Source organism: Eschrichtius robustus, chromosome 19 (assembly GCF_028021215.1).
Source record: "Eschrichtius robustus isolate mEscRob2 chromosome 19, mEscRob2.pri, whole genome shotgun sequence".
In the NCBI taxonomy this organism is placed as follows: Eukaryota; Metazoa; Chordata; class Mammalia; order Artiodactyla; family Eschrichtiidae; genus Eschrichtius; species Eschrichtius robustus.
Window position 1 is genome coordinate 1,152,840 of NC_090842.1, and position 23,857 is coordinate 1,176,696.

At 53.8% G+C, this 23,857-nt stretch overlaps 1 protein-coding gene across 2 annotated transcripts in view; it reads right to left on the minus strand.

Moving 5' to 3' along the window:
- The window catches only part of ACSF3 (acyl-CoA synthetase family member 3), a 57,415-nt gene that overhangs the window by 18,891 nt on the left and 14,667 nt on the right, over positions 1–23,857 (minus strand). For both annotated transcript variants that reach the window (XM_068529160.1, XM_068529161.1), the window contains exons 4-6: positions 17,434–17,588; positions 15,724–15,869; positions 8,350–8,462 (exon numbers count right to left, since the gene is read on the minus strand). In XM_068529160.1, coding sequence (XP_068385261.1) covers positions 8,350–8,462; positions 15,724–15,869; positions 17,434–17,588 — 414 coding nt within the window. The remainder of the gene's footprint in view (positions 1–8,349; positions 8,463–15,723; positions 15,870–17,433; positions 17,589–23,857) is intronic.

Here is a 23,857-nt window from a genome sequence, read left to right on the forward strand (position 1 = left end):
TCAAGACTGTGGTATTGCAAAGGAACAGACACACATATCAGTGGAAGAGAATATATAATCTATATATGAACCTGCTGAAATATGTAAAATTGATTTTTGACAAAATTGCAAAGAAGAAAGGGTAGTCTTTTCAGCAAACAGTATTTGAACAACTGGATATGGAAAAAAATAAGCTCCAACTAAATTTCATATATAATGCAAAAATTCACCAAAATGCACAATAGATATAAATGTAAACTGTAAAACTATAAAACTTTCGGGAGGAAACTTTGTAACCTGGAGTTAGAGATAACACCAAAAGCATGATCCATAAAAGTAAGAGAAAGAGAGAAATTAGACCTCATGAAAATTAAAAACTTCTGCTTTATGAAATACAAGACAATGTAAAGACAAGCCACAAACTGGGAGGAAATATTGGCAAATCACATATCCGACAAAGAACTCTCGAAACCCAACAGTAAGAAAGTAACTGGAGGGGAAGTGGGCAGAGCAAGAAACACCAGGAATCCAGCTCCCACCCGGACAAGTGCACTGGCAGATCTGTCTGATGTAACTATTTTTGAAACCTGGAGTCTGTTGAAGGCTTGCAACTTCCAGGGGAAGGCTTGGAGGGTAAACTGTGGGTAATTTTGGTCATTTTCAGCTCTTAGCACCATAGCAGCTACCACTCCTCCCGCCCCCGCAGGCAGCTGTGCATGTATTCCTAGAGCAGCTTGCACACAGACTGTGGAAGCCAGGGTGGGCAAAACGGACGCAGATCTTCAATAAGATTATGTCAGCAGATTTCTCATCAGAACTTTGGAAGCCAGAAGCAGTGCACCCATATATTCAAAGTGCTAAAAGAAAAAAAAGTTAACAAAGAATCCGATATCCACTAAAAATGTTCTTCAGAAGTGAGGAAGAAATTAAGACATTTCCAGATAAACAAAAGCTGAGGAAGTCTGTGACCACTAGACCTGCCCTGCAAGAAATGCTCAAATGAGTCCTGCAGGTTAAAAGAAAGCACCTAGTCAGCACACCGAAGCTGTATGGAGAAAGAAAGATCTCAACAGAAGTAAATACATGCACTATTACACATTGTTTTCTACATGATTTAGGAGACTAACACATTAAAAAAATTATCACTGTAAAAACTAGTATTACAAACTTTGGTTTGTAACTCCAAATCTTGTTTTCTACATAATTTAGGAGACTAATACATTGAAAAGAATTAATTTATGTTTTAGGGCACAGAACGTATAAAGATGTAATCTTGTGACATCAACAGCTGAAAGGGGTAAAGACAGAACTGTAAAGGAGCAGAGTTTTTGCATGTTATTAAAGTTAAGCTGGTATAAATCCAAATTAGTGTTAAAAATTTTAGAATGATAAATGTAATCCTCATGGCAACCACAAAGAAATTAGCTGGAGAAAATACACAAAAGGAAATGAGAAAGGAATTTAAACATTTCACTACAAAAAATCAACTAAACACAAAAGAAGACAGTAATGCGGGAAATTAGGGACCAAAAAAAGCTATATGGCACATAGAACACAAATAGCAGAAGTAAGTCCATCCTTATCAGTAATTACTTTAAATGGAAATGGATTAAATTCTCCAGTCTAAAGACAGATTGGTGGAATGGATAAAAACCCATGAGCCAACGACAGCTGACCCTTGAACAATGTGGGGATTATGGGCAGAGACTCACCACACAGTTGAAAATCTGCGACTAACTTTATAGTCAGCCCTCTGTATCTGTGGTTCCACATTCATGGATTCAACCAACTGTGGATCGTGTAATACTGTAGTGCATGTTTACTGGAAAAAAACCCCCACATGTAAGTGGACCTGTGCAAACCCATGTTGTTCAAGGGTCAATTGTATAGCCTGCCTACAAGAAACTCACTTGAGATCCAGAGACACAGGTGGATGGGAAGTAAAAGGGTGGATCAAGATATTCCTGCAAATAGCAACCGACCAAAACAGACCAGGGTGGCTGTACTAATATCAGAGAAAATAGACTTTATTCACACACCTAAGGACAAACCATCAAAATATACGAAGCAAAAAACCTGACAGAACTGAAGGGAGAAATGGGCAGTTCTAACTGAGTTCCATTCTACCTTAGAAATCCACGTCCCTGTGTCCCCTTCCTCAGCACTCCCCAGCACTGGGTGCCCTACAGAGACCTCTTATCACAGTCACTCTTCTGCCTCAGGGCAGGCATTCTTGGTATTGCACATCACCTATTCAAATCACTGTGTGCTTGTGTCCTGACAATACCTACTGTGTGTTAATTTACAGACCCGATCACCCAACCCCGTGCTGCGTTCACTCCAGCTCCTGTTGTCTGTGGACCCTCCCTTTATTCCTCCATCATGCTGGACCCACGGCCAGGTGCGTGCTGACCGCATGCGAGCAGGCGTGTATGGTGGGCAGGAAGCAGGGACCAGAGCTCATCCAGTCAGAGAGGACTTCCTGCCCACCCCCAGCACTGAGTCCTAGATTTCTGATTTCATACAGTAAGAAAGGATATTCACAGTCTTCTTCCAGGCAAGTTGCATGAAATGCAAGATACTAACTTCTGAACTCCACGGAGCATTTTTTCACGTTTAGCATCTCTGAAATTGGGCCGCGCCTCCCCACGGACGGGACATGGATTTGGTGAACAAGGATGGCCACTGTCCACGGACACTGCTCTGCCCCTTCCCGTGACACACAGACCAGCCCCCGAGCACAGGAGCTGCTGGCATGCAGGCTCTGTGGCCACAGACACGCGGAGCACAGAGTCAGGGTCTTCTGGAACCGAAACCAACTCTTTGAACTGAATCCCCTCAAGACCCCTCACCTACTCAGCACAATCCCACTCAACACTCCATGTGAGCGTGCTCTTAGGTTCATCTATATACCCATCATGGGTTCAATGCCAGAAAGACACACCCACCCACCAATTCTAGTTTTTGTACAGATCTGCCAGGGAGTCTCTGGTCTACAGAAAGCAAGTATCAAGAAACTAAGACATGGGACTTCCCTGGCGGTCCAGTGGTTAGGACTTCACCTTCCAATACAGGGGGTGCGGGCTCAATCCCTGGTCTGGGAGCTAAGATTCCCCATGCCTCAGGGCCAAAAAACCAAAACAGAAGCAATATTGTAACAAATTCAATAAAGACTTTAAAAAATGGTCCACTTCAAAAAACAAAAATCTTTAAAATAAAGAAACTAAGACACATCACCATTTTCTTTATGCCAGAGAAAGATAAGGCATTTTTTCATTTCTTCAGGGAGGGGGAAAGCGAACCACCAATTCGAAGTTCTAATAACACACAACCTAAAATAGTGCGTAACCGTAAACGCTGCCTTCGACTAAAATCTGTCCTGTACATCACCGGGTCACAGGCAGAGCCAGGGCGCTGCAGGTTTCTGCTGCCATGCCTCAGAAGCACTCAGAGCTACACTATCTGCCCATGGGACTGGGCGGGCAGTCCCCGTACTCTGGGGACCCAGCTTGGGTGCAGGGGGCGAGGCACGCATCCAGAACCCGGACTCCCGGCGACCGCATGGCTTCAGACCACACCTGCCATCCACCCTGCAGTGAAAAGGCTGGCTGTCCTCACAGGGGACCCCGTTCGGGCGCGTAAGAACGTGTTGACCCAGGGCACCTGACACATGTACTCTTCGTTCGTGGGCCACTCCGTCGTTGGGCGGCCAGGGCCGTGCCCGAGAGCTGCCGGCGTGAGAACACGTGCTTCCTCATCTGAAAGCATCTCAGAGGCAGGAGTTGCTGGAAAGTCCCGGGTGGAACCATGACACAAGCTCCAAGGAGGAGGAGTTGAGCTGACGTAAGGTGTGGGAGCTCAGGTGAGGGGGCAGGACCGGGGCAGGGGCAGGACCGGACACACCGCAGAGCCTGTCCCCAAAGGCCCGGCGCCTCTTGGGCCGTGGGCCCCGCTCCCAATGCGTCCTGATGGGAGGGCTGTGTAGCTCACTGCCCACTGCCCAGCCCCAGGACAGGAGCCGGTCCTCACAACACGAAGGATGAAGCCAACAGAGGAGGGGGGGTGGCTCCAGAGGGACGTTAAAAGCACATTTGGGGGCAGGCAAGAGGCACAGCGGGGCTAAGCGCTCCAGATGCTCGCCTGGCACGTCAGGGGGCCAACTGGACCCGCCTTCCCGTGTGAAAGTCCTCATTTAGGGTCCTGCCGCCTCCTACCAGGCCCTTGGAAAAGAGGTAGTGGACCCACCTCACCCTAAGAGGCAGAAGCACACGGCTGACGATGGTCAGCTGCTTGCCTGAAGTGAGTGCCTTTGTGGGGACAGCACCCCACCACTCATCGCAGGGCAGAGCGTGCCCAGGCCCCGCAGGGCCCCTGTCCCCGTCCCCACCCCCACGGTCCGCGCAGCAATCCATGGTCCATGGCAGCGACAGGGGAAGTGGCGAGAGGGAGCACGGGAGAGGCGGGGGGCGGGGGGCGCACAGGCACCCACACATCAGCCCACTGTCCGGGGCGGCAGCTTGCACGTGGCCACACGAGGTAACTGATTTTAAGGGGATAAAGGGAAGCGGTGCTCGCTGCCGCTGTCCTCCTGTCCCAGCTTGTCCCACACCCCACGTGGCTGTCTGCATCCTAGCAAGACAAGAGGATTCCACGTAAGGCCTGGTCACCTCTGCGTTACACGGCAGTGTGGCCTGTATCTGTCAATGGACCCGTCTCTGCTGGCTGGCATTTGGCTCTTACGTAAGTGAGCAAATTGAAACAATAAATAGAGAGAACTACACCTCAATGACTAAATTTAAAAAAAAGAGAGAGACCACACCGTGTGCTTGCAGAGTTTGCCAGCTGGGAAGAGGAACACACAAAAAGAAACATCAACATCGCGGCAAACAAAGCCCCCTACCCCATGCCCAGGGCCTCACGGGGAGACAGCAGAGGACACCGTGACGCTGGAACCACCTCACCGGGACCAGGCCGTTGTGGGGAGGCCGCCCGCTCTTCCAGCCCCTGACGTCCCGCCAGACAAAGTGCAAGACGCAGGAAGCGATGGCTGCAGAGCCGCGGACGCTGGGGCACCGGAGTGCCCCCAGGCTGCCGGCCACGGACCACCCAGCGCGGCCAGGGCACCCGCACACTGGGAGGCACAGACGGGGACCCACAGCAGGAGCCCCGCCATGCTCTGCAGGGTGGGCAGGTGACCCTGACCGTAGCCAGGACAAGGGAGCATCCCCTGAGCGTCGGGCACCGGGCCTCCACAGCCTCCCTCTGCCCTTGCTCTGGGCTGGCAGGAGTGGACCGGATTCTCCCTGCTGCCTGGGAGCACCCCTTGGCCCAGGCACCCTGTGCCTTCGCAGGGCTCCTGTCCGCCCTTGGGCCTCCGCTTTGCGGGGTAGACACAGGCCCGAGAGGCCCCTGGTCACCACTCCTGATTCTCGGCGGTCGGTTCCTGCCAGAGAAGCAAGAGCTCTCAGGCTTCAGAGGCGGGAGGACCCTGACCGCAGCACTGCACCGCCTGGTGGGCGCCATCGCCGCTGCTGCGTTTCCTTCCCCAGGCTCCAGCCCAGGGGGGCTCCCCACGTGCTGGCTGGAGGAGAGGAGTAAGGAAGGGAGGATGGAGAGGCCCCAGCCACAGACCCCACAAAGAGGTCGGCCCCAGAGAGGTTGTGGGCCCCGCCAGTCCTGCTGCCCCGCCGCGGGCTCAGCGCGCACGCCCGCTACGCGGCACACGTCTCCTTGGTCAATGCGCCTGCGCCGACCTTGCGCCTGCCATTCGGGTCAAAGGGCCTGTGACCATCTGGCTTAGGAGGTACTTCCAAGTTCAAGATGTGCCCTCATGACAAGCAAAGAGGACCCTGACCCCAGAGAGCCTGCAGTGGAAGGAGTCACCACGCGCCGTCATGGGGGGGGGGGGGGGGCGGGGCGGGGATAGCGGCAGAGGGAGGGGCGCCAGGCAGTGGGAGGAGGACAGACGCTGCAGGAGCCCATGCTGGCCCGCGTGGTGCCCTGGCAGAGGGGAAGGACAAGTGCACCGGGCAAGGGCGAGCGGGCTTTCTTCACACTGGTATTTTTGCAACTTTCCTGTAAGTTTGAAGTGATTTCCAATTAAATGTTAACAAAAACCTTGAGCCACATCGCCCGCAGCCCCCCTGATTTCGGAACATGAAAGAGTCCCTGCCGTCTGGACCTGCCGAGCGTGGGCGGCGATCAGAAGAGAGCTGGCGGTTTTCACTGGAGTCCCCGCAGGGACAGAGCCAGCACTTTCCAGGCCAGGCGAGCAGCCGGCGTCCTCCTCGCTGCCACCGTCAGCAAGGGGGAGTGCCTGTGAGGTCACAGAAGCCGAGAGCAGGCGCTTCCTCAGCAAGGCCTGAGCCCGGTTCTCCTGCCTTCGGGGCGCACCCCGTCCCACCCGTCCTGCGCAGCGCGGGGACCCAGGCGGAGGCTCCACGGAGGTCTCGCCCGCCTGAGTCTGGGGTCTGGCCTTGTTCCCCACTAAGGGTCCTGGGGGCGGGCGGTGAGCAATACCCCCAGCCGGGAGGCGGCTCCTGGGCTGCCGCTCCACACGGAGCCGGGGAAAGCGCACAGGAGGTGGGGAGTGCCCCTGCCGCGCTCCCGGCAGCGGGGGGCGGCGGCGGCGGCGCTGGCCTCTGACCAGCTCGGGGGAGCGAGCCCAGGCCCAGGCCCACCCCAGCCCCCAGGGGCAACCGGCCTGTGATTGCGCTCTCCGCCCCGGGCCGTCATCGGCCACGGAGACGCCTCCATTCTGGACCGTGTGTCTCACTGACTCCTCCACCGAGTTGGAAACGTTCTAGAACACGCCGCCGCGAGCTCCAGGTCCCCTTACCTTCACGTTTATGGGGCCTGGCTTGTGGCCAGCGGATCGTCATCCCTGCTCTGTCTCCACTGCCCCCGAGCCCCCACGGCGTGGACCACGCGCTTCCTTCTCTGACCGTCAAGATGCTCAGGGCCAGGCTGCCACCTCCTATTTTGAGCGCGTTTCAGTGAGGAAACCCCTACAGCCCCGAGCGGGAGCCGCGTGAGGGGGCGGCTGCTTGCCCCAAGTTGTTAAACTTCGGTGTGACTGAGGAGGGAGACGCTCTCCAGCCGCACCTCCCTCTGGCGGCATCCCTGCCACATCCAGCATGACAGGAGCTCAGGCAGGGCGGTGCAGGGGCCCCCCCGCCCTCTGTGCTGCTAGTGCCTGATGGACCCACATGCCCCCGACGCTCCTCTGCTGGGGCCCTCCTCCCACGCGGGGTCCCTGGAACGACACCCCGAGCCGGCGGACTGAGCATCCAGCAGGGGGCGGCAGCCCCATTACTGCCAGGAGGGCTGGACGCCAGGGGCCTTGAGGCCGCCCCGAAAGCTGCCCACACACCGTGGACGGGAGCAAGGCTGGTGGGGAGGACCATCACATCTGGGAGGAGAGGCCGAGAGGGCGCGAGCCCAGCAAGGAGGATCCAGGTGAGAGGTTCTCGGGTAGACGGAACACATACTTCTTGATGTCATTTTTCATAAAATTACAGGAAAACCCACCCAAGTTCCACCTACGTTCTCGAGCTAAGACGTTCAACAACCATCTCTTGAACGCTGCCATTTCCCACTGGAGACCGAGGCCCACAAGGGCAGGGCCTGTCCGCGGCCCCTCCCGGCACAAGTGAGAGACAGGATCACTGCTACTTTCAGCTTTTAAAACTTGTCAGGGTAACAGAAGTCAAGAGTATGGACATCCGCTGTGGAGAAAACAGTCTCTTAAATCAAAATTCCACTTCCTACCAAAACCGAACCTCTTCTATGACCCTGATCGCTTATGACCAGCAGACCTGTGGCTGTGAAAGTCCTCACTGAAACAAGACAGCAGTCCTCTCTTCCCCTTCCCCTCCGGATCTTAGAACAACACAGAAAGCAGGGAACAGTGACTTCCCAAGTGGGGAACGTCAGTTTACAGCTTCTGTGAATTTGTCCAAATGGGCGACTGCAAGGCTGGGGGCCGGTTACACTGTCGGCGTCCACTCCAAGTGGGTGCCAGCGTCCTGCCAGCGCAGAATTTTTGACAAGATCCTGCCGACAACGATCTCTGCTTTGACTCGGGCTGTCCTAGCTGAGGCTATCAGGACCCATCTCAACGTGGCCCAGAGGACAGAGCCCAGGAGGAGCCTGGATGAGCGCGGGGAGCCCTGCTGGGCCTCACTCTGCACCGTCCACACGGCAGGCAACGCCCAAAACGCCAGCAGCGCCCTGAGTCAAGGCCAGCCGGCGGCGCCACAGTCCAGGGGCCGTCCCCGAGCGGTGGGGCCTCAACCTCTGCCATCGGCCTGCTGGGTGGTCGTGGCCGTGTGATGCCCACGTGCCGCCAGAGAGAACACAGGGGCTCACCTTGGTGTCCTCCTCATTTCCCTCCGCGTGGACAACGTAGGGGTAGCCGTCCTTCTGCAGGCTTTCTGACACAATGCGCACCTCGACGCCAGGCAGCGGGGTCCCCACGGAGCCTGCAAGGGGCGGGGAGGCACGAGGGAAGGAGGCGGTCAGCGGGATTCTGAAGGAGAGCGCCGCACACTGAGGTGCTCCGATCTGCCTGACGTCACGTGCACACACGGAGGTGGGGGGGGTCCCGCGTGGCTGTCACGTGCACACGCATGGGAACCCCGCATGGACATGATGTGCGCACACAGGGGTCCTGCCCCGTTGTCACGTGCACACAGGGGGCGAAGCCCCAGGAGCCAAGAGCACAGCCTTAGGCGGGACACGCAGAGCAGCAGCCAGGGCTCCGGATGCCCTACAGGGCCTTCAGGGCACCTCGGGAGGGCCGTGCAGCACCCAGGGCGAGAGGCAAGGGCACTTCTATCTCACTGGGGCACCCAGCTGAGCGGTCAGGGCACAGATGGCCGCGGTTTGTCGCTGGGGAGGGGCTGGAGTGGGACAGATGCCAGAGGGTGAGCGGGTCCTCATGGCAGGGGTGATGTAGCCAGCATCCTGCTCACTCGTTAGGTGCCTGTGGTTGGCTCAGTGTCTTCACCCCTGTGTGGTTATAATCAGCTTTTGAACCTGCAGAGGTGAGGGCAGGTGGTGGCCGCAGTGGAGTCCCCGCAGCCACTGTAATGAATAGCTGACGCGGGGCAGAGATTCCAGGGCCAAATGCCAAGTGTCTGAGGCTTCACTTCAAGGTCTCAGGACCTTTAACTGTTATCAATGAGGACTTGTCACAGGAGAAAAGTCCCAGGAAGCCCACTTGGCAAACTCCACGAGCTGCTTAGCACTCTGGGATCCGCACGCTCGGAAACGTCTGTGACACAGGGCTCAGCGTGCTAGATGGTGCGGCCCTGTCCTCCTCAGCCCGTCTTCTGTCTGGGGTCCTGGGGGCCACCGCCGCCTCCTCCTCCTCCTTCCTCCCCTCCTTCTCTTTTGCTTCCAAATATTTAAGAACTACAGTGAAATCCATATATGATGCAGCTATTCATTATAAAGCCTAGGATTCAGGGGCATTCAGCACATTCACAACATTGTGCCATTATCACCTCCATCTAGCTCCAGAACTTTCCAGCAGCCCAGAAGGAAACCTGTCCCCGTCAGCTGTCACATCTCCCCCCACCCCAGCAACCACTAACCCATTCTCCGGGGACCTGCCCCCTGGATGTTGTGTATGAAAGGAACCGCCACGCATTACCCTCCTCTCTTCCTGCGGGTCATCTACTTGGGGCCGGGGGCTGCACGAGTGCCAGGACGCTCAAGACCGGAGACAGCCTGGAAAAGGGGGTGTTCCACCTCAGCTGCAGACAAGACACGAGGACCAGAGACAAGACCTAGGCTGTGAACATGAGCTGGGTCCAAGCCCTGCCCTCCTGCAGGCTCTGCAGGACCTGGGGCCAAGGCGGCCACAGTCCCGACACTGGGGATGTGTTTCCCAGTGGACCTCAGCGTCGTAGCTTCCCTCTGGATCTGTCTCCAGTGAAGAGTTTGTCTCAGCCCTGTTGTCTGCATTGCTCCTCCTTGGACCTCATGGTCTGCTAAGGACCGGCGGGGCCACAGCTCTGACTGCTTGGTTACAGACCAGGCCCGGGCATCTTGGAGATTTTTTTCCAAGGTCTTTAGATCCCTCCCAATTGCTCATATTTTATGGCCAAATGTCAGCAGGATGACCTAGGTTTTAGCCCTCAGTGTGTGTGTAAAAGCCACAGAACAAAAGGTTTAAGGGAAGAAATGGGCTGATAAAGTGCAGGAGAGAAAGGCCATGTGTAAGAGGACATCGGTCGGGCCCACTGGGCTGATGGTCCTCCTTCCTGTGTTCCCAGGCAGTGAGAGGATTTCGTGCTGTGTGAAGGAGGTGTACTGTGAATTGATTTACCACTTTCTGAGACTGGTCAGGATGATTTCTTTACTATGTGCCAGAAATAAAGAGTCCCATGAACACACCTTGAGCCATCAGGCAGAATATGATGATTTCATCAGAAGGCACTTCATTAAACTAAGTACAGAATCTTAAGCACGAGCAACCACCTCGCTCAGGAGTGAAATCTGCTCTTCTTCCCTTTTCTTCTGAGCTCTCGTCCCCGCAGTGGTGTGACGCCTGCTCAGGCCCAAGCCCTCCAGACGGCGACGCCTCCTGAAGTGTGAGCCCTGGGGATCCTTGGAGTACGAAAGCCCCTCCATGTCCCTCGTTTCGTGTTTGTAAAAAGACACTTTAGTCTCCTAAACCTTCCCTGAGTTCCAGAGAGCAGACGGAGGCAGTTACTAATGAGAGAAATAGAGGAACACAGAAACAAAGGAAAAGCAGTTACCTCAGAGCTCGAACAATAAATCGGTAATAAGACAGAGTCGTACCTCCTCCTCAAGAGACGTACACACTACCCTGACGCACATCTTGGAGTTGTTCTGCGTGAACTAAGGCCCCCACCCGGGTGGAGGATGGTGACTACAGGCTGAGACCCCCAGCCCTGTTGGAACCAGAAGGCTGATGACTGAGATTCCTGGGACCCCACCCTGTCACCTCACCACCAACCCATCAGAAGAATGTCACGCATCTGCAGCCCTCCCCGCAAATGTCGCCTTTAATAGCCCTTCCCTGAAAGCCATAAGGAGTCTGGGTCCTTTGAGCACCAGCCGCTTGTTCTCCGTGCTTGGATCCTGCACGTTCCTTCCCCACAACCCCGTGTCAGTAATTGGCTCAGTTCAGTAACACTTGCAGAAAGGAGGAAGCAGAGGTTCCATCCAGGCACTGGGAACTCAGGGAGATGCGGGGAGATGCTGTGCGGAAGGGAACCCTACGGGATCTGCCGTGGCCTCCAGGGAGGTGAGTGGCTGCCCTCAGTCCCACAGGACTGACAGTCACAGGGGCACGTCCCCACTTACCCACAACTTCTGTACAACTTGGCTGCAAACTGGGGGTTCCCTGGGCCCCTCCTGGGATTAAACGGTTTGCTAGGGCGGCTCTCAGAACCCAACAAAACAGGTCACTTCCTAGAATACCAGTTCATTACAAAGGCTACAAGGCGGGAACAGCCAGATGGAAGAGACACCTCTAGCAAGTGTGTGGGTGGGTGGGAGTCTCTAAACTTGCACACTCTCCAGGCACATCACACTCCAACACCAACCCGTGTTCACCAGCCTTGTTTTGGGTTTTTATGAAAGTTCTATTATGCAGGTACAATTGATTAAATCATTGCCCATTGGTGCTTGATTCAACCTCCAGCCCCTCTCCCATGCTAAGGAAGTCAGGACTGTCCATCGTATTCAATGAGACCTGAACTGCTAAGAATGTCTATAAAGAAAACACTGACAGGGCTTCCCTGGTGGCGCAGTGGTTAAGAATCCGCCTGCCAACGCAGGGGACACAGGTTCGAGCCCTGGTCCGGGAAGATCCCACATGCAGCGAAGCAACTAAGCCCATGCACCACAACTACTGAGCCCACAAGCCACAACTACTGAAGCCCGCATGCCTAGAGCCGATGCTCCCCAACAAGAGAAGCCACCGCAGTGAGAAGCCTGCGCACCACAGCGAAGAGTAGCCCCGGCTCGCTACAACTAGAGAAAGCCTGCCTGCGGCAACGAAGACCCAACACAGCCAAAAATAAATAAAAGTAAAATAAATTTATGAAAAAAAGAAAAGAAAACGCTGACAGAATTACAGCACCACTACCACAACAGTGGCATTAAAATCTCCACACAGAGACAAACCTATGATTTGTTAAAGGGAAGTCTACAAACGGCAGAAACTGCTGTGTTAGGACAGGGCAGCTGCTCAGACCCCAGAACCCCCCGCCCCTACCCCAGTAGGTGGAACAGAGCAGGGTCAACCAGGTAGGGCCAGCCTCCTATACCCACCGGCCCCGCCCCGCCCCACCCCGCCCCACCCCGCCCCAACCGCGTGGTGCTGCCCCTCCCACGTTGCGTGACACTGCCCCTCCCACGTTGCGTGACACTGCCCCTCCCACGCCACGTGCACGCTGCCCCTCCCACGCAGGGTGAATGCGGCCCCTCCCATGCCACGTGCACATTGCCCCTCCCACACCGCGTGGACGCTGCCCCGCCCACGCAGGGTGCATGCTGCCCCGCCCACACCGCGACAACGTGGCTCCTCCCACACAGCGTGACGCTGCCCCTCCTACACTGCGGGCACACTGCCCCGCCCACGCCGGGAGGACGCGGCCCCTCCCACACCACGTGCACGTTGCCCCACCCACACCATGTGCACGCTCATTCCCACGCTGCGTGACGCGGCCCCTCCCACGCCACGTGACGTGGCCCCCACGCACATGGACGCGGCCCCTCCCACGCCACGTGACACCACCCCCACACACCCCGTGACACCGCCCCTTCCACACCGCGACGACGTGGCTCCTCCCACGCTACGTGCACGCTGCCCCGCCCACACCACGCCGATGTGGCTCCTCCCACAACACGTGACGCCGCCCCGCCCACACCGCGTGCACACTGCCCCGCCCATGCCGGGAGGACGTGGCCCCTCCCATGCCACGTGCACGCTGCCCCGCCCACACCGCGACGACGTGGCTCCTCCCACAACGCGTGACGCTGCCCCGCCCACGCCGGGAGGACGCGGCCCCTCCCACGCCGCGTGACGCTGCCCCGCCCACACCACGTGGACACGGCCCCTCCCACACCGCGACGACGTGGCTCCTCCTACAACGCATAACGCTGCCCCTCCCACAACACGTGCACGCGGCCCCTCCCACGCCGCGTGACGCTGCCCCGCCCACACCACGTGGACACGGCCCCTCCCACACCGCGACGACGTGGCTCCTCCCACAACGCGTGACGCTGCCCCGCCCACACCGCGTGACGTGCCCCCCACACCACGTGGACGCGGCCCCTCCCACAGCGTGCCGCTGCGGCCCCGCCCACACCGCGACGACGTGGCCCCACCCACAATGCGTGACGCTGCCCCGCCCACTCCACGTGGACGCTGCCCCGCCCACACCGCGTGACACTGCCCCTCCCACGCCACGTGCACGCTACCCGCCCACATCGCGTGACACTGCCTCGCCCACACCACGTGATGCAGCCCCCCCACAACATGTGGACGTGGCCCCTCCCACAGCGCGACGTGGCTCCTCCCACACCACGTGCACGCTGCCCCTCCCACACCGCGAGGACGCGGCTCCTCCCACAACGCGTGACACCGCCCCTCCCACGCCGCGTGACGCTGCCCCGCCCACGCAGGGTGGACGCGGCCCCTCCCACGCCACGTGCACGCTGCCCCGCCCATGCCGCGTGACACCGCCCCTCCCACACCGCGATGACGTGGCTCCTCCCACAGCGCGTGACGCTGCCCCTCCCACACGGCGTGATACGGCCCCTCCAACAGCACGGGACGGGCCCCTCCCACACCCGCAGGGTCTGAGTGTCCTCCTGGTATCCATTGGGCAACAGGCTAGCTGCAGTCAGGAGGGCAGGCTATCCTTCCGCCTCTTTTTATAACAGGTGTGAGCTGTGGCCAGGTGACTTTAATTGTCCTGTGGCTCCGTCCAGCCTCTGGGGCGGGTGACTGTGCCTCACTGGGTCCTGGAGCGCCTGTCCGGCAAGCCCAGCATCTGATAGCAGCCTCCTATCAAACCATGTCAGGCCCAGCAGCTCAGGTCACCACCCGGGGCCTCAGCCGGGCAAACAGTCTCCTTCAGGCCACGCGCCCCTCCGGGCCTCCAGGGAACCTGTGATGGGCCAGGCTGGCAGGATGTGTCCCCGGACCAGCCCAGAGTCCCGGCTGGAAGGAGCCCGGCCCAGGAGTCAGGGGCACAGAGGATACAGCCTGATTGCTCCGGAAGCGGCACTCAGGAACTCACTCCCGGATTCAAGGTTGACGGCTACTTCCTTCATTGTTTCTAAACCAAAGAGCCGGCCGTGAGCCCACTGTGAGCCGCCTGCTTCACGGGCGAGAAAAGACCCCGGGCTCTTGGTTCCGGTGCCGAGAAGAGGCCACGCACAGCCACAGCAGAACCCTGAGCCTGAAGAGCTGCAGCGAATTAAGATTCGAGAATTTCTGCCCAGAAGCCTCGGGTTTAGGGCACAGGCGCAGGTCCCTCTGTCCCGGAGCCTTTGCCCCCGCCTGACAGAGGGTGTCCTGGTCCGACAGTGTGAACACCTGCTCCGTCTGTGGGACTTCTCCAAGGCCATCAGAGGGGTAAGATCAGCCCAGTATCGGGGCTGTCGTGTGGACAGTTTGCAGCTTCTTAGAAAGTCAAGCTCACACCCCCTTCTGACCCAGCAGTTGTACTCTGAGGCGACTGCCCACGAGACGTAAAGACGCATTCACACAACACCCTGCACACAGACCTTCACGACGGCCCGACTGGGAACTATCCAAGACCAGGCACAACCCAGCGTCCTTCGGTGGCCGACAGGTTAACACCGAAGGTGCTGCTCGGCACAGGATGTGTTTCACACTCGTCCTGCCAAGTGTGAGAAGCCGGACCCAAAGGCAGGTCCTGGAGGCTGTGCCTCTGTGTCGTTCCAGGAAACGCACAGCTACAAGGAGAGGAACCAGGGACGTGCTCGCCGGCCTGGGACGAGGAGGCGCTGACCACGAAAGGGGGAAGCTCTGGAGGTGATTCAACTTCATCTACCTGAGTATGACGGCAGACACACTGAAAACTCACAGACCTGCCCACCAAAAGGGCGTCTTTCAGTGTCGTGCAAGACAAGCGGATGCCCAGAGGCAAGTACAGGCACACGATGACGTACGTTTATTTCCAGACGCCTACTGTGTTTTGGACAAGCTGGAGGGCACTGACCGGGAGGGTTGGAAGAGGGCCCAGGACAGAACAGGCTCACGTCTCAGGCCTCAGGCTCTGCCTGCAGGTTCCCTGTCAGGGACCCGGGACGTGAAGCCTGTTTATGTGGAATGGCCTAGAGAAGGCGGGACAGGAAAACCAAAGGGCAGGAACCCGTCTAGAGCAGCAGGCCATCCAGACGCATGCAGGTCCCCAAGCACAGGCGGGGGTCCCTCCTCCCTTGCCCCCGACACCTGCCGTCTCTCCCGCTGCCACCGGCCTGTGTGGCTCAGGGCACCTGCATGGGAGACTCTGGGCCGCGGGCGACCTGGTCTGGACGGAAGCAGCCCCCGGCCCGGGAGGTGGGGAGGGGGGCGCCCTGCCAAGCACACGGCGTCTGGGTCACCTGGGAAGGACACTGCCACCCTGAGAACATGCCCGTGGCCCAACAGGGGAGCACCCTCCGCAGACTGGCCCACCCGAGGACCCAGAGCAGAGGGAGGACACAGCTGGCGGGCGCCGCTCGTACCTGGCAGGCGAGCTGCGGTCAGGGGGTTGGACAGGGCCATGCCGATCTCCGTCATCCCGTACCTCTCCAGCAGCGTGTGGCCGGTGATGCCCTTCCACCTCTCCAGCACAGGCAGGGGCAGCGCAGCCGAGCCCGAGACCATCAACCTGCCCGGCACAACCACAGGCTCCTGAGCTCGCGGGAGGACAGGGCTTCGTCAGCCCGGTGAGAGCCAACGCGCCCAGCACCCCACTCACTGTCACCCTTTAACTCACGGCTAAAGCTGCAGTTCGGGCTGAAATTTAACTCTGTTCTTTGGAAAGAACCTTGGGTATATTTTAGAATGTAAATAGGTCTTCACAAGGAACGGGTAATCACAGTAAAAGGAAAGTGATTTGAGGGTCCCTGGTGGCACGCTCTACAAACAATCACAAACAGCCCCACGAAAGAGCAGTGATAAGAGTAAGGTGATGACGGCTTATCTGGTTTAGGGACAAAACGCCACCGGGTCTGAGGAGGAGGAGGAGACGGAAGCAGGCAGTCTCCAGTGAGGGGCTCACGGCGGCTCCTCCAGGAACACTGCCTGGCGCTGACGGCTCACGTGACAATGACATTGATCTGATATCTGAGAGCCTCCGCAGGCACCATGTCCCGAAAGCACTGTGTGCAGGAAGGAAGGTGCTTCTGCTTCTAGTGGGGGCCGGAGCAACGACCACCCCTGTGCTCCCCCCACGGAGGTGCAGGCACAAGGACCCTCCCCACCAGGAGCCCGGCTGCTGAGGTCTGAGGGCCTGTCACCCAGAGTCACCCTGATCTCCCCTCTCTGATCTCATTCTTGCCCTTGGCTCCTGAGATCTGGGTACATCGTGCTACCAATCCCACTCTTGTCCTTGTGGTTGGGCTTTGGACCCCAGCCCCACCATGGCGCCTCGTGGGAGGCCGATCCAGGGAGGTGCTGGCAGTGGCACCCTCAGAAAAGGGCTCTAGTTCCATCAAAACGTCTTTTCAGAAAAGGAGCAAAGAGTGGTTAAATGGGAGCAGAGGACAAGGTGAAATATTCATCTTGGCTAATTGGGAATTCTCTCCCGGAAACGGAGGGCTTTCCTGAGCTCCTCTTAAGGACCAGGAATCAGACGCACAGAGGCCATGAAGCTCGTGGCTGTCCAGCGCCAACTCGCTGCACTGTTAAAGGCTGTGTCTGCCACAGACACACGTGTCACACCTCTTAGGCACACGTGTCATCATGCCTGTGAAGACCCACCAAACTGCTCACCTCCGTGTGCTCTGCAGATGAACCGCGTGACCACGAGCAGAGAGGAGCTGCAGTTGGCAGGCTCGTGGGAACACGCAGAGCAAACCCCATGCCACCGAAGGGGCCAGACAGCCACATGTCTGTCAGGGAGGGTGTCTGCAGGGGGTCGGGGAGGGGGCAGGGCTGAGAGCCAGCAGATGTGGGGTCAGAAAGGACTTCCCCATCCTCGTCCTTCAGACTCTACCGGAAGACAGGCGGACAGACGGAGACAGAAGGACAGAAAGACCCAGAGGTAGAACAGAGACACGGATACAGAATACAGGCAGCTGCGTCGGGAGCACAGATAACGTAGAGAGAGACGTAGATACACATTTTAAAGCAAAGAAAAAATACTGCTTCCTAAAACTTAGTAGAACTGACTCACTAAAAATAAGTTATATTTGACTTTCTGGATGGGAAGCTGGACTCTTTTCATTTACCTGATTTTTTCTTCACAAACTGCACGCACGAAATCCTGGACATGAGGGTGGGTAAAATGTTTGTCGTAATAATCCATCAACTTGCTGTATATGGTAGGCACTGCCATAAATACATTAATCCGTGGAGTTTCAGAGCTTAAGAACTTTTCCCAAACCTAAAGAGAAAAAAGGAAGCACACAGCAAAAAGATGAGAAGACACGCATGCACAGACACGTACGGACCCTCGGTTCCAAGACGAGTGCTCTCAGCAGAGGACCCCCCTTTTCTTAAGCATCCGAGGGTCTGCAAGCGGCTCCTGTCTCAAAGGGGGTCTCACTTTGACAGGGTGACACAAGCGCGTGGACCTTCCGTGGAGTCACTGTGCAGGGGACACTGGCATCTGGCCTCAGGGGTGGCCCGTGAGGAGGAAGCGGATCGGGGAGGAGTGGGCCCTGGGCCTGGGGACCGGCCTCGGATCTGCCGTCAGGGGAGAGGTGGCGCCTCAGGCTTTTCCAGCCACGCGGACGAGGGTGGACAAAGCTGCACGAGGGGCCAGGCAGGCCTGAGCACAGCACAGCGTCTGGCAGGCGGGCAAGCACACACGGGGAACGGATGGCGTCTGCTGTTTTATCCAAAGAAGTCATGTGAATTTCGTATCTTACTCTGTAACAGATGTTTCTCGTTTTAATATAAAGATGCTTCAAGTTTCTCAGCTCATGCTGAGAACGTGCTCGTGTGTTAGCCCTCACCTTCCAGAGAAGGGGCTCTCTCCGTGCAGCCACCGCATGAGCCCACGGTCAGGGCGGGACGGGGAGCGCGGGGTGCTGCGTGCTCAGTACACCCCACACAGACAGCCTTCCCCCTCGAGGCGTCCATAACGCTGCAGCCAGCCCCAGCCTGCCCCAGTCCCTGATCGCACGCTTGTAATTAGCTCCTCACCTTAGCTGCTTGACAGAGCAAAGGCACTCCTCTTTGGGGAGAAAATTACATCGTTCTTTTAAAGACAACCCCGCCCCCATTATAAAGCACGTATGAAAAGAGGAAAATGTGACCCATAACTAAGAAAAAAGTCAATAGAAGCAGACCCTCAATACGGATGTTGGAATTATCATACAAGGAATTTAAATTAATAAATAGGTTAAGAAATTCAGAAAAGATGAATGAAATGGGGGATGATCAAGGATTTCATCAGAGAAGTGGAACTGCAAGAGAACCATTATAAGCTGGAAAGTACATTATGTGAAACTAGGAATTCACTGGATACACTGAACAGACTAGATGCAGCAAAGACAGCAATCAGTGGAAATGATCTAAACGGAAGTACAGACAGGAAAGAGGAGAGAGAGAAGAGTGTCACCACGTGTGGGACAAGATGACACTCTGACCTGTCAGGAAAGACAGAAGTGCTCGGTCAGTGGAGACACATCCACGTCCACACATGGGAAGGCTCAGTGTTGCTAAGATGGCAGCTCTCCCCAAACCCCAGCAAGCTCTGTTTTCCGGAAATTGACAAGCTGACCCCACAGTTTACAGGGAAAGGCAGAGGACTCGGAAGAGTCAGAACACACGTGAGAAGGAGGCAGGAAGGTGGAGGACGCACACTTCCTGACCCAAAACCCACTCCAAAGCACCAGCATTCACCGCCGTGTGAAGCTGGTGTAAGATCAGACACACAGACGAACGGAGCAGATGCCCGGAAACAAATCAATATGATGACGGCCAACTGAGTGTGACAGAGGAGCCAAGTCACTTCAACAGGATCATCTTTGCAACAAACAGCGCTGGGACAACTGAATAGCCACGTCCAAAGAGACGAATTTTAGACCCTTACCTCACCACACCTAAGAATCAGTCCAAAGTGGATCAGAGACCTAAACGTATCAGCTAAAACTCTAAAACTTTCAGGAAAAAACATAGGTGAAAATCTTCATGACCTTTGGTTAGGCAAAGATTTCTCAGATATTTCTCAGCAAAAACATGATCTATGAAATTAAAAAACTGATAAAATGGATTTCATCAAAATTAAAAGCATGCGTGCTTCAAAAGATATCATTAAGAAAATGAAAAGACAAGCCAAAATGGGAGAAAATATCTGCAAACCATCTATGTGATAAAGGACTAGTATCTAGAATATATAAACTCAATAATAAGAAGACAAATAACCCAATTTAAAAATGGGCAAAACATCCGAATAGACAGTTCACCAAAGAAGATACATGGACGCAAATAAGACCATGAGAAAACACTCACTGTCCTCAGTGATTAGGGAAATGCAAATTTAAACCACAATGAGATACCACGTCATATCCACTACAATGACCATAATAATGGTTTTAAAAACCAGTAAAACAAATGTTGGTGAGGATGTGGGGAAACGAGCCCTCACGCACTGCTGATGAGAACGGGGACAGAACAGCCACTGTGGGAAAGTTGGGCGGTTTCTTAAAATGTTAACAATAAACTTATCGTACACCCCAGCAATTCTAATCCTACTTATCTACACAAGGTAAATGAAAAGTGTCCACGCCAGGATTTGCATGTAAATGTCCACAGCAAAAACTGGAACTGACCCAAATGCCCAATAAATGATAAATGGGTGTACCAAACGTGGCCTGGCCACGTGATGAAGCAGTACTCAGGGACCAAAGTGACAAACTACTAATACACATGCTACAACATGGACAGAACTCAAAGACGTTCTACAGAGTGAAAGAAGCCAGGCCCAAAAGACCACATGTTCTATGATTCCATTTATATGCCAGGCCCAGAAAAGGAAACTCTGTAGAGACGGAGGACAGACAGTGGTTGCCAGGGGCTGCGTGTGGGAATAGGGACTGAGATAATAGTTGAACAAACCCTATACATTTATGTAAAATCACATCGTTCACGATAGGTGAATTTTATGGTATGTGAATTACATCTCAATAGAGCTATTTTTAAAAAAGGACAATGCAATGAAAACATTTTCAGTGAAACAAAGCTGAGAGAATTTGTCTTCAAAGCTGCACTACAGGGCTTCCCTGGTGGCGCAGTGGTTAAGAATCCACCTGCCAATGCAGGGGACACAGGTTCAAGCCCTGGTCCGGGAAGATCCCACATGCCGCAGAGCAACTAAGCCCGTGCGCCACAGCTACTGAGCCCGCGTGCCTGGAGCCCGTGTTCCTCAACAGGAGAAGCCACCGCAATGAGAAGCCCGCACACCGCAACGAAGAGTAGCCCCCGCTCGCCACAACTGGAGGAAGCCCGCACGCAGCCACGAAGACCCAATGCAGCCAAAAATAAATAAGATAAAATAAATAAATTGTTTTTTAAAGCTGCACTATAAGAACTATCAAAAGAATTCTTCAGGATTAAGGGAAACGATCCAAGAGGGAAACACAGATCTGGAGGAAGAAATGAAGAGCACCAGAAAAGCAAATATATGGGTAATTTAAAAAAACTTTAAGGACCCCTGACTGTTTAAAGCAACAGTAGTAGCAGTGTATCATGAAGATGAAGGAAGGGAATAATAAAAAAACAGAAGGAACAGGAATATAAAGCACAGGTGCATTAGAGAAAAATCAACACAGTTGGTTCTTAGAAAAGATAGTAACACTGATAGGCCTCTAAAACAAGAGTGATCAAGAAAAAGGAATGAAAACATAAACTACCAATATCAGATATTTAAAGGAGACATCACTACAGATCCTAAAGATATCACAAGGATAATGAAGAGAAATTATAAACTACCCTATGCCAATAAATTTGACAATTTTGATGAAATGGACAATTATTTTTTTTAAAAGTACCAAAACTGACACAAGAAACAAAATAGAAAATATTCTAAGTCCTACATCTATTAAAGAAACTGAATCCTTAATTAAAAACCTTCCCAGAAAGGTTGGCCCAGATGGCTTCAATGGAATTGTATCAAACGCTGAAGGAAAGAATACTTTCAGCCACACACAAACTTCCAAAGAACAGATAAGGGGGGGAGGGGTGGCTGCCACACTCCTTTCACAAATGAGCAAAACTCCAATACAGAAGCCTAACAAGGATGTCATAAGAAAACTACAGACCTGTGTTCCTGGTAAACACAGAAGCAAAACCCTTAACAAAGTATTAGCAAATCAAACCTAGCAGTATATGAAAAGGATAATATATCACGGCCGAGAAAGTTTACTAAAGGACTGTAAGATTAGGAAATTAGAAATATTAAAAACTTTAATCAGTATAACTAACCACATTAACAGAATAAAGAGGGAGACAAATAAAGGGGGTAACTCTATACAATCAATTCAAGAGGTAAAGAAAACCCATTTGATAATATTCAACCCACCCTATAATTAAACTCTCATAAAACAAGGGATAGGAATGTCCTCAAGCTAATATACGGTATCTGCAAAATACTACAAGTAACATCATACTTAATAGTGAAATATTAATGTTTCTCCAAGATTGAGAATAAGTCAATGATGTCCACCATTACCACTTCCAAATTAGACTCATCAAAATTTAAAATTCTCTTTATCAAAAGACTATTAAAAAAGTGAAATGAGAAACCAGAGACGGGGGAAAGATTCACAACACGTATTTCTGACAAAGGCCTTTTATCCATAATATATACAGAACACCTACTGATTAGTTATAAAAAGACAACCCAATTTAAAAATGGACAAAAGGCTTGAAGAGGCATTTCATAAAAAGAAAATCTCTGAATGACCAGTAAGCGTATGAAAAGTGCTCAACACGATCAGTCATCAGAGAAATGCAAATCTTGTAAGGCCAGTGAGGTAGCAGCATTACACACCCACTAGGATGGCCGAAATCTAGAAAGCCGGACCCAGTTGCTAAAGGGTGGGGCACGCTGCAGACAGGAGCATACAACGGATAAGCACTTGGGAAAGGGTTGGGAGTTTCTTAAAACATTTCACATACGTGATCCTGTGACCCACTAATTCTAACCCTGGGTATTTACCCAGAAGAAATGAAAATGTACATCTGCAAAAAGACATATGAGAATGTTCCCAGCAGTTTCATTCATAAAGCCAAAACTGGGAAAAGCCAGATGCCCATCAACAGGAGAAGGGATGACAACTGTGGGTCCTTGGTGATGGAAGGAACTCGCCGCTTACACACGCAGCAGAGATAAACCTCAAAGGATGCCCAGTGGAAGAAGGGAAACACAAAGCCTACAAAAGCTGATGCCATTACACGCAAATTTCAAGAACAGGTCAGCTAACTTATAGTAACAAAGATCAGAAGAGGTGGTTGCCTGCAGGGGGGGTGACTGGGGGTTGTCATGAAAGAACTTCTGGGGCAATGGGAATGTTTTCTTTCCCAGCCTGGGTGTGGGTTATACAAGTGTAGTCATCAAAACATACTACACTGTACACTTAGATCTGTGCATTTCACTTCATGGAAACTAAAACTCAATAAAAGGAAACAAAAGTACACTCACTGAGATGGCTAGAATTAACAAGACTGACCACAGGAAGTGTGGGTAATGATCTGGGGTAACTAGGACCCTCACACATTGCTGCTGGGAGTATAAAACATGCACCCGCTCTGCAGAACTCTTTGGCAGTTTCAACCATAATTAAATATACATCCAGCCCAGTGGGCGTCCAGCAGCAGCAGGTACAGATCCAAGAGAAATGTCCACAGAAAGATCTTTATGCAAATGTTTATAGCAGCTTTATTCAAAATATCCCCAAACTTGAAACAATCCAACCTCCTTCAACAGAAGAATGGATAAATTGTGGCACTTTCATACAAAGGAATGCAACACAGCAACACAAAAAGAACAAATTACAATTGATGGAACTCAAGAATAAATCTTAAATAGTACGATTAACTAAAAAGCACAAAAGGACACATACTATCGGGTCCACATATATGAAGAACATGTGAAACTCAGCTATGGTGCACCCCCTGACTAGGAGAGGACACTGTGGGCCATGTAAACGTGCTCTGTCTTTATCTGCGTGGTGACCGTCACACAGACGCATACTCAGTTTACATACATTTTACTGTATGTAATTTATGCCTCAATTAAATAAGAGAAGCGTGACAACGTTCCCCACTTCACAAACCCCGGTGAGTTGACAGCTCTAGGCTACGAGCACCAGCAGTGCTGACGTCAGAAGGAGAGAGCCGACTGGGCGTCACGCGCCCTGCTGGACAGAGACACACGCTGGCTGTGACGTCTCCTCCCCGCCAGAGCAAAGCAACACCCTGAGCCTCGTCACACCTCTAGACCTAACCACCAGTTTTCAGCAAGTATACGGCATAGCGAAACAGGTTAAACGACACCACAGGGATGTAATCCGCAAGATCAGACTGTGGGGAAGTCTACAGGACACACAGTCTAATTTCATAAACAAAAACTGCGAGGAAAAGACTGAGGAGAAACTGAGGAAGTAAAACCATGCGCACGAGCAGTGGTCCAGCCGCTGAGAGCAA